This window comes from Lemur catta, chromosome 7 (assembly GCF_020740605.2).
Source record: "Lemur catta isolate mLemCat1 chromosome 7, mLemCat1.pri, whole genome shotgun sequence".
Lineage (NCBI taxonomy): Eukaryota > Metazoa > Chordata > Mammalia > Primates > Lemuridae > Lemur > Lemur catta.
In genome coordinates, this window is record NC_059134.1 from 77751028 (window position 1) to 77767933 (window position 16906).

The following is a 16906-nucleotide window of genomic DNA, read 5'->3' on the forward strand; positions in this document are numbered from 1 at the left end:
TTGGGATGGGAACATGCCTGTGGGAATTCAGTCTCCAAACAGCAAGTTTAATTGGACTAAATGCAACATAAACTCTGAAAATCTTTTTCTTTAGTATTTGTATTTATAGCCACATGCACATAATTTTACATATAGATACACAAGGAGTTTTTCTATTTAAGGAGATAAACATTTTCATAGAAACTCTAAACTCTTTAAATGTGAAACCTTGGTTTATACAGTTAATATACACTTCATGTAACTGTATTATATAAACTGTCTAGTTCTTGACTTCAGAACCATTCACCAGAAAAGTAATATTTATCTTAGGATCACAGAAGTTACTGCCAATATTTGGCAATGAAAATACAATCATTTACAAATTACAGAATCTCTAAGTAAAGAGAAAAGACTAAAGTAAAAATTACTGAGCCCCAAAATTACAGAGTACAGATTAGAAATTAAGACTGACACTGTAAATTTATTTCATGCTTTTTGGCTTGTCTTTTTCCTATTCTCATTTTCCTTTTTTTTATTTTCTTTCTACTTATTATTAAGAACTTATTCAAATATCCTTCTAAATATAGTAATATGTCCACCTTAAGATATCTGCTAAGGGAAATTTCTTATCTAAGGCATCGTTTTAGGAGAATATACTCGATCTACCAATAAATGCATATGATAAACATACTTGGAATTTATGAATTTTTGAAGCATGGTCCTCTAAAGATTACCAGTGTCAGCTATTCAATTATCAGAATATAAATGGTGATGTTTCAGCAAACATTAATAAATGGCTCCCTTTGTAATAATAGTGCGAAAGGAATTGTCCTACCAGAGTTTAAGATTTTCTATAAATCTACAACATACAATATAGTTTATTATTAGCAAAAAGGTAGACACATAGATCAGTGGCACAGAAGAGAATGTCTAGAAAAATTCTCAGATATATGAATAATTGATTTTTAATAATGTACCAATACAATTAAATTGTGTTGAATCAATTAAATATCCAAATTGCAGAAAAAAATATACATTAACTTTTACCTCATCTGGTGAATTAGAGACTCTGAATTGCCCATTGTACTCCTTACGACAAACAAGCAAAAAACTGAAAAGAACAATGCAGAACAAGAATCAAAGATGAGAGAAGAAAAAGAAGGCAATGAACAATTATCAATAGGATGACATCTACTCCTTCTATTGAAATTATTAAATTCTTCAAGGATCTGTCCATCTACAGGTCTCCGTTTCTTTCTGCCTTCCTTGTATTCATAATTCTTATAACAAAGTTGTTTTTTGTTGTTGTTTTTAGTCTGTATTTCAGGGTATTTTTTTTTCTTTGTCATGACTGCACCATATTAATTACATTATCCCTAAAGACAGAACAGTAAGAAAACTATATGTAGAAAACTTGGTTTGAAGGATATTCCTTTTGGGAACTTTCTTGTTGTGAATGTCCTCAGATCTGTTAAAATTCTTTCCATCTGAACTGCTCCTTTCCAGGCTCCTTTGCTGGCAACTGGCACCATTTCCATGACTTCAACATTATTTGAAGTCAAGTTCTCTTCTTCAGATACTTCCCCTGGGCTTGGCTACCTGCAGTGCTAGAACTAACAGAGTAGGATCTTCTATCAACCTCTAATCAAAGCTCTAGTCAAAGCTCAACACTGACTTATTCCTTTTTTTTTTTTTTTTTGTAACCTTGTTTCTTTACTTTCTCTTTCTTTTTTTTTTTTTTTTTTTTTTTTTTTGAGACAGAGTCTCACTTTGTTGCCCGGGCTAGAGTGAGTGCCGTGGCATCAGCCTAGCTCACAGCAACCTCAAACTCCTGGGCTTAAGCGATCCTACTGCCTCAGCCTCCCGAGTAGCTGGGACTACAGGCATGAGCCACCATGCCCGGCTAATTTTTTTTTTGTATATATATTTTTAGTTGGCCAGATAATTTCTTTCTATTTTTAGTAGAGACGGGGTCTCACTCTTGCTCAGGCTGGTCTCGAACTCCTGACCTCGAGCGATCCACCCGCCTCGGCCTCCCAGAGCTAGGATTACAGGCGTGAGCCACCGCGCCCGGCCTACTTTCTCTTTCTGAGATATTATTTTCCAACATTTTTTAATCAGTGAAGGTTTTATTTATTCTTTATGATTCAGCTCTAATATCGGCATTGTCTGGAAAGCCTTCCCTGACTTTATATCCTAGCAATGTGTTTTGATCCTCCAATGACTACAGTTCCTAAGACAAGCTTAGAAATACATTCTGAAAATGGAAATGAATACTTGAAACCAGAATATTTAAAAATATATATAAAAATAGATTTGTCTACACAAAGCAGGTGGCACCACTCTCAATTACAGCAATGGTCACAATATATTCATGCAATTCCTGATATTTTAATTTTTGTATTTTTCTTGCCTGATACATCCAGCCCAAATTCTGACATTTAAAAATTGATCCTTAAATGTCTATTGAATTTAGTCTCATGGAAACCTTGTTGGGTTGAAATGGACAAGGGATTTTGCTTAACTTTATCAGCAGTCAATATCAGATACTTTGTTAATGAGCTCAATTAAATGTTAGATATGATTGTTTAAAATATCTGGTTTGTCTATAAATAGTATACAGGCATTCCTACCTGTCTTAGTCCATTTTGTGCTGCTATAACAGAATACCTGAGACTGGGTAACTTATAATGAATAGAAGTTTCTTGGCTCACAGTTCTGCAGGCTGGGAAGTTCAAGGTCAAGGTGGTAGCATCTAGAAAGGGCCTTCTTGCTATGTCATCACATAGCAGAAGGCAGATGGGCAAGACCTCAAAGGAACAAGAGAGGGCCAAGCTCACCCATTTCATGAGGGCATTAATCCCACCCATGACGGCAGAACCTTCATGGTCTAACATCCTTCTCAAGGTCCCACCTCCTAATACTATTATAACGGCAATTAAATTTCAACATGAATATCAAAGGGGAAAAATATTCAAACAATAGAACTACCCTTATATCAACAGTGTATACACATCTGGTAGCCCACAGCCTATAGTCTTAAAAATAATAATTTAGGTTTGATCCCGAAAAACTATTTTTTTCAGTTGCTGATTTAGAAGTTACTTGGATGCCTTACTCCAATTAGATAGATAGCTGATCCTGTTGTTAAAATATTGTTGCATTTTCCTCTGGTTAGCATTTCATGGAAGATACTGGCAGAGCATCTAAACGAATAGAGAATTGGAACCTATCAACCTTACAGAAGGAGAGTTTAACTGATTTGTGCCAATTTGTTAATAAATGTGTGTGTTTAGCAGAAGTTTATCTCAGGCTTGATTTTACTGTTAAGTGGTAGCAAGGATGAAAGGAGGAAGCCTATAGTCTTTACTAAACTTTAATTGTTAGAGGCTATTGTATTTGCTATAAAACCTAATGATTGTACATGACCCAAACAACTCACATCATTTCTCTACAAAGAAGAACTCTCATTCATTTTAGTGGGTCTATTTGGCTTTGTTTTGGGGTTAGAGTAAATGTCTTTTTGACTTCAAAACTCTCAACAGCAATGGAAAAAAATTGTCTTTTAAAGTACAGTTTTGATCAAATTAAAAATCATTGGTAACTTGTTTTCACTGATAGAAAAGAAGCTAAACTGCTTATTTTGGCATTTAAATCCCATCACACATTGACCTAACTTTACCTTCTAGCCTGATCTTTCAGAGTCTATCTCACACAACCTACAGTTCAGCTACATCACCACTTCCCTCATATACTGATGGAAGAACAATCTGTTGAGCAGCTACCAGGGCCAGGTGTGGCTCCAGGTAAATCAGAAATGCTCCATACCTAAAGCAACCTGGAATCTTGTATAGGGAGTTAGTTGATAGGTGAACAAACTGCTGTAAAAATTCAGATGAAGCACTGACTAAATCTGGAGATTTCTGGAGTGTTTCACAGATAAATTTCTGCTTCCCAGCTATCATGCTTGTGACCTAAAGTTGCTTATGCTATTCCGTTTACATAGAATGTCCTTCTCAATTTCTGCTTTTACTTTCTGGCAAAATTCTCATTTTTAAAGAGTAAGTTCGAACTGCCATTTCTATCTGAAACCTTTTGTGATACCATTTTCCTCTATTTCTGGCAGAATATATCATTACTTCTTTCTGGCCCTCTATACATTATTCATGAGAGCACTCTAGCAATAAATGCATTGCATTGCAATTGTGTATATATATAGCTGTCCTTCCCAGTAGATTTTTTAATTTTTTTTAATTTTAGTAGCTCTAGGGGGTATGAGATGTTTTGTTGTTACATGGATGAATTGTACAGCGGTGATGTCAGGGATTTTAGTATACCCATCACCTGAATAATGTATTAATACATTATATCCAACAGGTAGTTTTTGATCCCTCACTCCCTCTCCCATCTCTCCAAAGTCCATTATACCACTCTATATGACTATGTACACACATCATTTAGCTCCCACTTATAAGTGAGTACATGCAGTATTTATTTTTCCATTCCTGAGATACTTCACTTAGGCAATGGTTTACAGTTCCATTCAAGTTGCCGTGAAAGATGTTATTTCATTCCTCTTCATGGCTGAGTACTACTATATACACCACATTTTCTTTATCCACTCATCAGTTGATGGGCACTTAGGTTGATTCCTTATCTTTGCAATTGTGAATTGTGCTGCAATGAACATTTAAGTGCATGGGTCTTTGTGATATAATGTCTTCTTTTCCTTGGGGTAGGTACCCAGTAGTGAGATTGCTGGATCGAATGGTAGGTCTACTATTAGTTTTGAGGAATCTAGATTTTGAACACTTTGATGTCTAGAATATTGTCTAAATATAGAATTTATACATGTTTGGTAGTTAAAAAATAAGGGAATCATCCACAGGAAATAATTATAATTTTGAAGATTCTTCAAGGTCATTAGAAAGCTGGATAGACACTTCCAAGAAATTTTAGTTACTATCTGTTTTACCTGACTCAAACAAATTATAAGAGTGGGCTAAATAGTAATATTATGAGGCCCCCATATAGAAACCCATATTCAGGAACCAGTTGGTTTCATTCTCTTCCTTGGCCACAGATTGTATCTTACACCCTATCTGACCTTTTCACAAATGAATATTAATGGCAAAAAAGAGAACAGAAGCATTTTGATCATTCAGTCTACCTAAATTCAATGCCATAAGCCCATCAGGTATGCTATTGTTGAGCATTCTTTCTGCTTCATAGGCTGCTTGTTAAACATTTGCAAATATTCAGAGTCAAAAATAAAAATATAAGTCATTAGACCAATTCTATAGATAAAGTAAATGAGACTCAGACAGATTAAAAGATGTATCTATAATAGTTGAGAGACAGTTTAAAGTGGTGCCCACCTTTAACTTTCTCCTACACTTTTACTACTTCCACAATATCACATATTTTTATAGCTCTGGTCTTAGTATCTAAATCTTACCCTAAGAAGAGACTTAAAATCTAATAGAAAAAATACTGCTACTATGTACCCAATGTACCCATGGAATTCATCAACTTTATTTTCATGGGTTTTTAATACACAAGAGCACCCTTAAAATCCACTGTATTTTTGTGATTTACTGCAGCATAGTATTGAATAACATAAATCACTCAGCTTGTAACCAAAGACAATAGTTCCCAAAATAATAGTGTTTTCTCTTCAGCTTATCTCCATTCATCAATGGGTACACAGTCACACAAATAAAAATTAGCAATTCCTTGTGAAAAATGGCTATGGAAAAATTGGAAAAATTAAAATCCCAACTACCAATATGTGACTTGAAGAAAACAGGGGTGAAAAAAAGATGTAAGAAATTCTTTGTTCTTAGGAAATAGAAGGTTTAAATAAAATCAAGATTGGATTGTTAATTCGGGGTGACTTATCTTCTAAAAGATATGCCACAATTGTTAAACTGTTTCAGTGTAAGTCTTTCAGACATGTAAAAACTTCTCAGTGACAAAAAAATTATGGGTGAAAGTTAAAAAGACAGCTAACTTTTAGTCTGAGCATACGGTATCAGATATGTGACTTTTGGTGGGGTTATACTTCAGAGAAAATTTACAAGACTTTGAAGCTCTTTCTGTATTTATGATTATGGGAATTTCCTAAGGTTTAGATGTATGCCTTATGAGTACCAAGCATTCTCTCTCTATCTCTCTCTCCCCCCCCTCACCCCCACTCTCTTCTGCTCTCTCCCCCCACCTGTATATATATATATAAGACATATTTATATTTATGTATATATATACACACTCTACAGAGATAAACATCAAGCCCGTATTCAAAGGAGGAATGTTTGCAAGGTCCCATTCTAATACTACAAGACAAGGCAAAGGAGTGTGGATTTGCACCCTAGAGCCAGTATATTCACAACCGTACTTTGACAGACTTAGAAGTACCTTCGGTGTAGGTGAGGAAACCTATGAGTGCAGCAACCATCTTTACTGTACCCTCCCAAGTAGTCATGCCTGACTGTGCTGCTACTGATGATTTCTTTATTATTTGTGCAATTGCGTTTTTGAGCTACTGTCAAGTATTCTTGATATTTATTCTCTAAAATCTTTACCTGTTAGTAATGATAAAATATTGTTTGTCCTTGTTTTCAATAAATGAATAAATGAATTAAGACTCACCACGATGACGTTGGAGGGAAAATGCCGGATCAGTGGTGGCCTCCTGGCTCTCTGCTCCCAGAGCATGAGGTCAAGAACGTGGACAACTACACAAGAGTGGATCACTCTCCCACAAGAACAGCATCGTGAATCTGCAGAGAAGCAGCAGGGGACAAGCAGCGCCAGAAAAATAAAGAGGTGAATTGGAGAATCAACCACAAAGTCTGGAGAGTGCAAGGTATACAATAGAGAATACACCTAGCACTCTGGGAGGCCGAAGCGGGTGGATCACTCGAGGTCAGGAGTTCAAGACCAGCCTGAGCAAGAGCGAGACCCTGTCTCCACTAAAAACAGAAAGAAATTATATGGACAGCTAAAAATATATATAGAAAAAATTAGCCGGGCATGGTGGCGCATGCCTGTAGTCCCAGCTACTCAGAAGGCTGAGGCAGGAGGCTCGCTTGAGCCCAGGAGTTTGAGGTTGCTGTGAGCTTGGCTGACGCCACGGCACTCACTCTAGCCCGGGCAACAGAGCGAGACTCTGTCTCAAAAATAAAAATAAAAAAAAAATAAGGAATAGAGCCGTGAGGCAGCCATGCCCGGTGGCTCGCCAGGGCGGGGTGATCTGACCCACAGGAGGATGACTTCTCCTCCACCCACCTCCACACCCACTCAGGCAGGGAAGCGCCTGAAGTCAGGGCAAAGTTGTGGCACGGGATGACAGGCTGTGTGGAGAAGAGACAACAGCGGGAAACATTTTAAACTCCCCAGTGCTCAGTGCTAGATCCACGCTGGGCGGGGGCGGGACTGGTCTGAGTGGGCACTTCCGACACTTCCGGGCCGCAGCGGGGCGTTTGGAGACAGGCACCTGGCTCTGGCGGTCAACAAAGGAGGAGAACGCCGAAAGGGAGGCTCCGCCCCTGAAAACTGCCAAAGATTCGGCTGGCTCAGGGGGGGGTCAGAGAGTACAGGACCCTCTACTGGACTGCTGTGACACAGTGGGACAGGTAAGCAGTGGGGACAGCCGGTGGCTCATTGAGTCAACCTGTCAAACCCAGCACCTGCTGCCCCCCCCAGCAGTGGCCTCCAGTGCCGGCTCTCTGTGGGGGGCAGCTGCCATTTGGGGGGTCCACAGCCTAGAAATGCTGTGGCCCATGGGGGTTCTGGGCACCGCCCCCTCCCCAGCCCGGCGGGGCGAGCGCAGGCGACGGCCTCAGGCAAGGCCCCTGCCCCGGCCCAGCAGGGCGGGCCGCCGGGGAGGTGCGGCGGGAGGAGGGAAGCCGCTTTCCCAACATTCCTCCCCCAACCCGGCCACTTGCCTTTCAGGCCAGGAGGACAGGCCCCGCCCTGGGAGGTGCCGAGTGACACAGAAGCCGCTTTCCGGGCTGAGAGCCCAGGCGGCCTCAGGCTGCATTCCTCCCCCGGCTGGGCCGCTGGTCTCTTCCGCCCCGGGGTAAACCCCGCCCTTGGAGGTGGGCAGAAAGGAGAGAAGCCGCTTCCTGGGTGAAACACGGGCGGCCTCGGACAACACGCCTCCCGCAGCCCCGCAGCCTGACTCTCTCTCAGGCAGGGCAGACCCTGCCCTTGGAGGCAGGGAGAAGGGAGAAAAGTCGCTTTCTCTGTGCAACTGGCGTGAATCTGTGCAACCATGGAACTTAACAAAAGGGGCAGACTGTTGATTCCGTCTGGCTGGCTGGTTTTGATCATCTGCCAAGAACATAAGACTAGCTTGCCCTTGGCACCCGGGGCTGCTGCCAGCTTTGGGGCTTGTGGACTGGGAAGGAAAATGCTGGCCAGAATCCTCTGCAATTGCACCAATTGACACCCCCCGCCCCCACCAGGAGCTGCATCTCAAGTGTGGTGAAAGAGCCCTGAATAACATATTAGCAGCTCTACCCTAGCAGCAGATCAAGCAACCACAGAAGTACACGCTCTCAGGCTTGCAGGTACTAGTTTCCCTTACCCCACCTAAAGTGGCAACAAGGCTCAAGTAACCCTTGGGAGTGACAAGACATTTCCCAAAGATCGGGGCACTCATATAACCCATTCAGGGGTTTAGAGCCCAAAACAAAAGCATTGGAATACCTTGATAATCGACTCCTCCACGCAAACTACAAGCAACAGCAGACAGGGTAACCCCATGGCTCAACACAGTGCCTTCCATCTCAAGCTGTTGGAGGTCAGCGAAGTCACCCCCCCCCCACACACACACACACCACACACACGAGTGATTCACCACCGGGGAGATTAAGCAAGGGGTCCAATCTCACTAATCTCCTTTGGCAAGAGGTGAAGACAACAGGTCAGAGATAACCCCTCAGGCTAAAACGCCTCTAAGACAATACAGAACCAGAGTGCATCTTCCCAGCACTGTCAAGGAATGTCCCTTTGGGGACTTGGAGATAAGGCCATACCAGCCCCAACACCCCCAGTTCTCAATAAAGTAGCCTGATGAGAAAGAATCAGCAAAAGAACACAGGAAACATGAAAGATCACAGAGAAAAGTCATCCTCAAAAGAAAACAGTTGATCTTCATCAACAGATACCAACTTACACAATATGATTAAACTGACAGAGGAAGAATTCTGAATATGGATTTCAGGAAAGCTCAATGGAATTGAAGAGAAAATAGAAAGCAAACATAAAGAAGCCACAAGAACAACAGGAAATGAATTAAAAATTCTCTAAAGAAATTGAAATACTACAGAAAAACAAAATAGAAATTCTGGAAACAAAAGACACATTTAGGGAACTCCAAAACACAGTGGAAAGCATCAAGAACAAAATGGATCATGCAGAGGAAAGACTCTCAGAACTTAAAGATAATTCCTATGTGCTAAAAAAATCAGATAAAGAAAAAGAACTCAGAAATAAGAGACAAGAACAAAACATACAAGAAATGTGGGATTATGTAAAGAAGCCAAATATAAGAATCATAGGCATCCCAGAGAGAGAAGGAGAAAATACACAAGGTCTGGAAAAGTTATTTCATGGAATACTAGAGGAAAATATGCCTAGTCTGGCCAGAAATCTAGATATCCAGATACAGGAAGCACACAGAACTCCTGGGAGACCCAATGTGAAAAGGCAATCACCACATCACATAGCTATTAGGCTGACCAAAGTAAACACAAAAGAAGCAATCCTTTGAGCAGTGAGACAAAAACAGCAGGTAACCTACAACGGAAAACCTATCAGAGTAACTGCAGCCTTCTCAACTGAAACTTCACAAGCAAGAAGGGACTGGGCACCTGTTTCCAAAAATGTACTGTTAGTGTCAATGTTCAGTTCCTGATATTTATGGCAATGGAAAAGAACATTGATCTAAATCAACCCAAATCAAAATAAATCAAATTAACATGCAAAATAGCTAGAGTCACAGAACAATCTTTATTATGCCCCATTTGACCCATGTTCCCCATATATATCATTTTCAAATTTTGACGATATGGTAGAAAAAAATAAAAACTAAGGTTATATCTCCCCATAGTGGGCACACATAGTTGACAACTGAAATATTTAATTTATATGGCAAAGAACTAGATATTTAGAAACCTTTCATTTACATGAATTGATATCATCAATATTTAACTATCCTGGCATCAATGTTTGATGAAAAGAGTATACATTACGGAGTCAGGAAGATAGTTCAAATGTCAGTTTTACTGTTTCTTAATAACATGATCTTTGGCACATTAATTAACTTCTCTCAGCTTCAATTTCTTCTGTAAAGCACGGATAATGAAAATGTAGTAAATCAGGAAATGGTGAAGATGAAAGAAATGAAAATGTGCATATACCTATTTCCTTTGTGCTAAAAAAGTTCCCTGCTTATTGCATACACTGTTTTATATTTATATATATATCCTGCTTTATAATTAGTAATCCTAATGTAGTCTAAATGAGTAATCTAATTGTTTTTTCCCTGCCTTTTAAGCTAGAAGTTCTTTTTGCCAGGAAGTCTTTCTACCTTTTTTGTTGCCAGGCTCACTTGTTTTTGGTGCTCCGTTAAAACATCTCTTTCTCCGGAAAATCTCCTAATACTCGTGGACTTACTAACACAGTCCCTCTCTGCTATTCCATAGCATGTTGTGCCTACTTCTATTTACTCATTAACTGCTACTTTATCTTTTTTCTCACTACCAAACTATAAGCTTCTTTGGGTAGTTAATCACATCTTACTGTAATTTGTGTCCCCCGTCATCATTGTCAACTACAAGGACTTTCTCTCTCTCTTTCTTTTCTTTCTTTCCTTTCTTTTTGTTTTTTTCACTTTTTCTTTCTCTTTCTTTCTTTCTGTCTTTTTTTCATGTACTATATACTACCTCTAATATTGTTCTCAGTGTTACTTAAAAATGAGAATATTCAATTTGGGGAAACCAAAATATCCACACATTGAATTGTCTTCAAGTGACAGATAAGAGGAGGGGGAATACATGCAGCCTGGGATCTAAGACCCCGGTTGCCTTTGCTTCTGCGCCTTTACTGCCATCTTCTGACAGGATCTATGTTTGTTGCTGGGATCATTTTTCACTTCTCTCAGCCCTTTCTCTTTTTGGGCTGAGTATCTAGGCAGCACTGAGGAATTTGAGACAAGGCTCAAACTAAGACATTTGTTGCTGTTGTTGTTGAAGAAGATATTATGCTTTACTTTCACCTGAAATTCTGTGCTTCCTCTGATTCATTTTCCTGATGAGAAAGACTAGGTGATATTGTCCAAATTTACTCTAAAAGTATTGCACTGGAACTAAACCTTTTACAATAAAAATATACCTCATTATTCAATGTAGCAGTTATTGCCTTGGTGATGATTTTGTAGGTGTTGCCTTAGGAGTCAAAGGTCACAGATTATAGTCCAATTTAAACTTGAAAAAGCCACTAGATCTCACATCTGTAAAATAAGATTGAAAGTGATTGTGTTCAATGTCTCTTATAGTCATCAAATTTATAAATTCTTTCATTTTATGGGAGATTTCATTCTCACCTAGCATAGTGCATGATGCAGAACTTTTACTTTATAAATACAGTGCATGATGCAGAACTTTTACTTTATAAATACATACCAATGGCAAAGGATGTTCACATGGCTAATCTCATAGATACTTTTAACTATCATGTGAAGTAAGCAGAGAAGATACTGCCTTTCGGGTTTATAGTTGAGAAAACATTCACATGGATTCATGGCTAAAAGTAAATTCTGGCTACAAGCCAGAATTTGTTCTTCCTTCCTTAAAACAATTTACTTTTGTCCACTATGACTATTTCAAAAATATACAAAAATAACATTTTATATAAATGATAAAATAGGAGTGTATATAAGAAACAATATGAGATTTTGAGTCCATTCCAAACCAAACGGGTATAAAGTGTTTTTTTAAATTAAAAATTATTTCCTAGAGGAATATATGTATAAATCACTTTCAATCCTATCTCTCTATAGGGGAAAAGAAACAACAGTAATATTTCCTAAAAGTACAAGACACAGAATATGTGCTGTGAACCAGATAATTCTTAATTATAAATTTCTTGTAGAGATAGCAAGGTAAGTTGATAAATATTCAATGTAGCTAATTAAAACTGAGTTAATAAATGAACAATAGGATGTTATATTTATAACCAGTCATTATATTTTCATATCAAAATGTGTAATTGATTTTCCTTACAGAAATTTAATCATTTTAATCATAGATACCTGGAAAATCTCTATTGGAATGCTTGGTGAAAAAGAGAGTGCATGCCGTCTACGTTTTCAAATTATGGTCAGGGTAAGTTGCAACCTTTCTTGTTTTGTTTCAACCCTTAGCCTTAGTGTATCGGGTGTAATGAACATAATTTATTTCTGGATAATTAAAAACAATAAATGGTCTTGAAGTTACCATTAATTGTCTTATAGATAAGCCCTCTCTAGTATGTTTAAAGTATAAAAGATAGGATGAAGGTATATTTATCACAGATCATATATGTAAATTTTTATTAAAAATAAACCCCTGTTCTCATTATTAATTTTATGTGTGATAATTAAAATACCAATATTTTAAAAGAGAATTCATTATTTTAGACATAAACACTGTTAGAGTTTTCTATTGCTATATAGCAAATCAGTCCCAAACTTAATGACTAAAACAATAATGGTGTCATTATTATCTTTATACTTCTGGAGGTTGACTGGGCTCAGCTAACGAGTTTTAATTAAAGGTTTTCATGCAGTGGTGGTCAGAGAGGCTGGGCTTAGGGTCAGCTTGAGGTCTTTTTCACTTGTTTATCTGGCAGTTGATGCTGGGTGACAACTGAGACCTAAAGAGTTGTTTTCAGCCAGAACACTTACACATGGCCTCTACATATAGTCCAGCCTTCCTCACAGGATAATGGCTGAGTTTAGAGGCCACGTTCCAAGAAAGAAAAAATGTAAGCTGCCAGTCTTAAGACCTGAACCTGGAAACTGTCCATGTGCCACATATGGATTCCACCATATTTTATTGTTCAAACAATGAAAGCGTTTATCTGCAAGAGGAGGAGACATAGACTCTACCTCCCAATAGAAAAAAATCCCAATTAATTTAGTGACCATGTTTTAAAACTGCCAGAGTTTTTCCTCCAGTCACAAATTATTTACACACAAACTACATGCAAAAAACACTCACCCACTTCCAATGACCCCTACCCCAAAGTAATATCTCTTTATGGAATTATGCTCAAGGTTGAATCCTGGCTATCATTACCTAGTGGTGGGCCACATTTGAGCAGCAGTTTGCCTACTTCTGCTTTAGTGTAATAAATGTGGCAGGCTGAACACTTAATTGGTGCTTCAATTTAAAAATTTATTTTCAGGTTGGGGATGATTTTTCAGCCATATCTACTATTGGAGATAAAGCACTTTAAAAAATTGTTACAGAAGCCTTCCAATTTTCCTTCTGTACTTACTTAGGCATTAAAAGGTTTTTCCTTGGTCTTTGTGTACACTGCTTAGTTTTGTCAGGAATTGCAGGAAATGCTTCAATTGTTTCCAGTCATCATTATTAACCAAAGTAACTATGTGTGCTACAGACAGTACACTTCTCAAAAGTTTGCCTTCCACTGGCATTACATTCCGGGCTGTCTATATAATTTGTGTGGCCTACTGCAAAATAAAGATTTAAGCCATGGTTCAAAAACCTGAAAAAAAGTTTTCCTCTTTACTATGGTCTCCTGTTCAACTGTCATTGAGTTTGTTTTTTAATCTGCTATTAACTAACATATTTGCTCAGGCATGGAGAAAGTTGTGGCACAAATGTGCAGGCTATCACAGGTGTCCAGGGTTCTGCCCTATGATAAAGTGGTGCAGAGTGTGCATATCTGACTTCAATTCTCCCTGTACCAACACCCAGGTCCCCACTGGGGGCAGAGGGTGGCAGTAGTCACTGAGCAAGGGCTGGGAAAACGTGGCCAATAAACCATCACAGGAGTGTAGAGAGGCAGGGGGAAGTGGAGCTGCATGTGAACTGAAGCTCCAAGCCCCTGGCACACACTCCATTGTCACATGGGACTTCATTTACATAATGTAAATTCAAAAATAAAATTATTAAGGATTTTAAGACAGAGAATGCAGAGTATCAAACTTCAAGCCTATGTACTTTGTAAATGCACTGGTTGTATGCCCCTGGAGTTAGTAGTGACTGCATTCCATCCTTCAATACCACAACTAGTGGTAATTTGAATAACTATGACCCATTGGAAACCATGAGTAACTATAATTCCCTTGAAAACCATTTTCTCATTTTTTCCTCACCAGAAAGATATCCATGCTGTCATCAAATATACGAACAACCCCATCCCAGATTCCCACTTTTGAATCCCATTAGTTTTCTGAGGGTACCCCTGGTCCAATCACTGTATAAGTGAGGGTCCCAGCAGGAAAATAGATCATCCACTCAAAAGAGGTGATTAAATAAATTCAAGAAAAAGAGTATTTACAAAATTGTTGGGCAAGGTTAATAAAAATAGTAAAGGAGAGCTAAGTATCCTGGGCTAGAAAACAATACTTCTTTTACGTCTGAAGGGAAAAAGGCAGGGAGATGTTTTCAGTGGGTCTGCTGTGTCTGTCTGTCTTGGAGCAACATGGAATCAGGAAACATTAGTCTGGTCAAGGTCTCCATTCTCATGAAACACCTAAATCATATATTATAAATTCCAGATCACAACAGCAACCAGATAGAATGAGGACAAAATAGACAAATCTAATGACAAAATTTTATGGCAAGACATGGATATATTTACTTCACAGAATGGATCTCTCTAAAAATCACTCTGTACTTGTGGAAAGATAAATGAGAACAAATTGAATACCAGGGAATTCATGACATATCAGTTATTTTTGTGACTACAGAGATATCATATTTTGTAATTGTGTAGATAGGTCACTGACTGATCCTTGATGTGGCTCTAATTCATAAATTCCCCCCTGTTGAATTTTTTTTCCTGACTCCAGACTTTTTAATCCATAAACTGCGGCCTTTGGTGGAACCAAAGAGGTCTGTCTTTTTTGTTTTGGTTTGTTTGTAGGTTTTTCAAAGAAAGGAAGGGGAATCTGATTTGGAAGATTGAAACAATTCATATATTATTTTGAATAGGAGCAGAAAGGAAATGAAAGAAATTTTTGAAAATAAAGGGAAGAATGTCCTTTCCATTAAGACTTTCCTGAAGAATATTGTTTCTTAAGACAACAAAGGAAGCCAAGACCCATTCAAGAGGAGGCAGGAATACAGTGTTCTTCAAAATTATCCAGTCAGCATTGTGGAACTTCCCTGGATTCCACCCTTACACCCTTACACTCAGTTTTTCCCTGGATTCTGTGAAAGACTTCAATAATCTTAAAAAAAAAAAAAAAATTCTCTTTTTTAATAATAGTACCAAGATGTTATGTTCAAAGTTTGCATTTTTGTTTTTGTTGTTTGCTGTAATTAGATGAATGAGGAAAGTGAAACATAATAAAAAGCTATAAGATTTGACTTAGGTAGCTCAATGGATAGAAACCATAGACATGAATTTCACTTCAATATATGAAAGAACTTTCTTTTACTCAGAGTATTCCAAAGATAGGGTGAATTGCCTCAAAAAGTAGGTGTCAAACATGAACTGGGTGACCACCTCATAATGAAGTTTTAGTTGTGAGGGACATTCACCTTATGTTGTAGGATTATACCTGCTTCTAATGGTGTTTAAGATAAACTAGAGAGAAATAATTTGGTATTTAGATGGTAAAGAGATAAGTTTATTAGCATTGTCAAGTGACAAACTTATTTTTTAAAAAGAGTGAAGTTATGGATGCAAAAGGCCTTTCAGTCCCAAAACAATATGTTCAGCTTTAACTATTTAGGAGCTACCAAAAAGATCTGTAGCATATAAGTATTTATAATTTTGTTGAGTCATGAACATAAATAATGCACCAAAAGAGGCAGGTTGAGAATAAGCCTTGTTTATCTCACACAATCCATATATACTCTACTTTTATTTTCTGTATGTGATAGTTCTGTGATATGTCTGAAAGTTTCATTTCTTTAATTGGATTTTACAGCCATCTAAGAAAATTATATGTTTTAATGGTTTGGAGGAATTTAAAATCCGTTAGTGTCTCTGAGATTGTTTCTCCCTAGTATCAAGAGATATTCTCTTTTCATGACATTTAAAGAACAATTGGAGCAATAGTTTAGTAAAGTCCAAGTCACATACCATCAGGCAAAGGGCAGGGGAACATGAGATGAAGTGGTAAAAGGAAATGAGTGTGTTTCAAAAGTAAATGAAGTAAACTACCAGCTGCGTTTGAATCTGGCTTTCTCTCTGTCCACCTGCATAACCACAGACAAGTGACTTCACCTCTCATGTACAGGTAGGACAACAACAACTAAAGATGTGAAATTTATAGCAAATATTTGAAAAAACTCATCATGCACTATCAAATTATACACAAATATTAGTTACTTTAGTTAAATTACTAGTGATGTTAAATCTATGAGTAGCACAGGAATTTCAGAAACCTGGTGACACTTTAGCATGAAATATGCTCACACTCTCCTGTCTTTCAGGATTTAGAAGAAATTGTTTTTAAACTCCATGTGCCACTACTTGTTTGAGACATGTTTGTTTACTGAAGGTGCTGTTTTTATCCTGGAGTATTTGATTAACTGTCTTAATCACAGGCAGAACAAAGAAAGAATATCAAATATCTGAACCATATGGGTGGAGAGAGAGTTGCCTGGAAACATCATCTCTTCCAAGTGAATGGAGCAGTAATTAATGTCTAAATAAAATATCTGAGAACCTC

General features: G+C 38.0%; 1 protein-coding gene and 1 long non-coding RNA gene across 2 annotated transcripts in view; one reads left to right on the forward strand and one right to left on the reverse strand.

The window, feature by feature from the left end:
• Positions 1–1021: 1021 nt before the first annotated feature.
• Positions 1022–7384, reverse strand: LOC123642532. Its single transcript, XR_006736475.1, has 3 exons — positions 7270–7384; positions 6631–6761; positions 1022–1090 (listed from the first exon to the last, which is right to left on the reverse strand). It is a non-coding gene; the product is annotated as an uncharacterized LOC123642532 (long non-coding RNA).
• Positions 7299–16906, forward strand: part of ANO3 (anoctamin 3) — a 407322-nt gene continuing 397714 nt past the window's right edge. The window contains exons 1-2 of the mRNA XM_045557695.1: positions 7299–7616; positions 12298–12374. Of these exons, the coding sequence (XP_045413651.1) occupies positions 12344–12374 (31 nt within the window). The 5' untranslated portion in view covers positions 7299–7616; positions 12298–12343. The remainder of the gene's footprint in view (positions 7617–12297; positions 12375–16906) is intronic.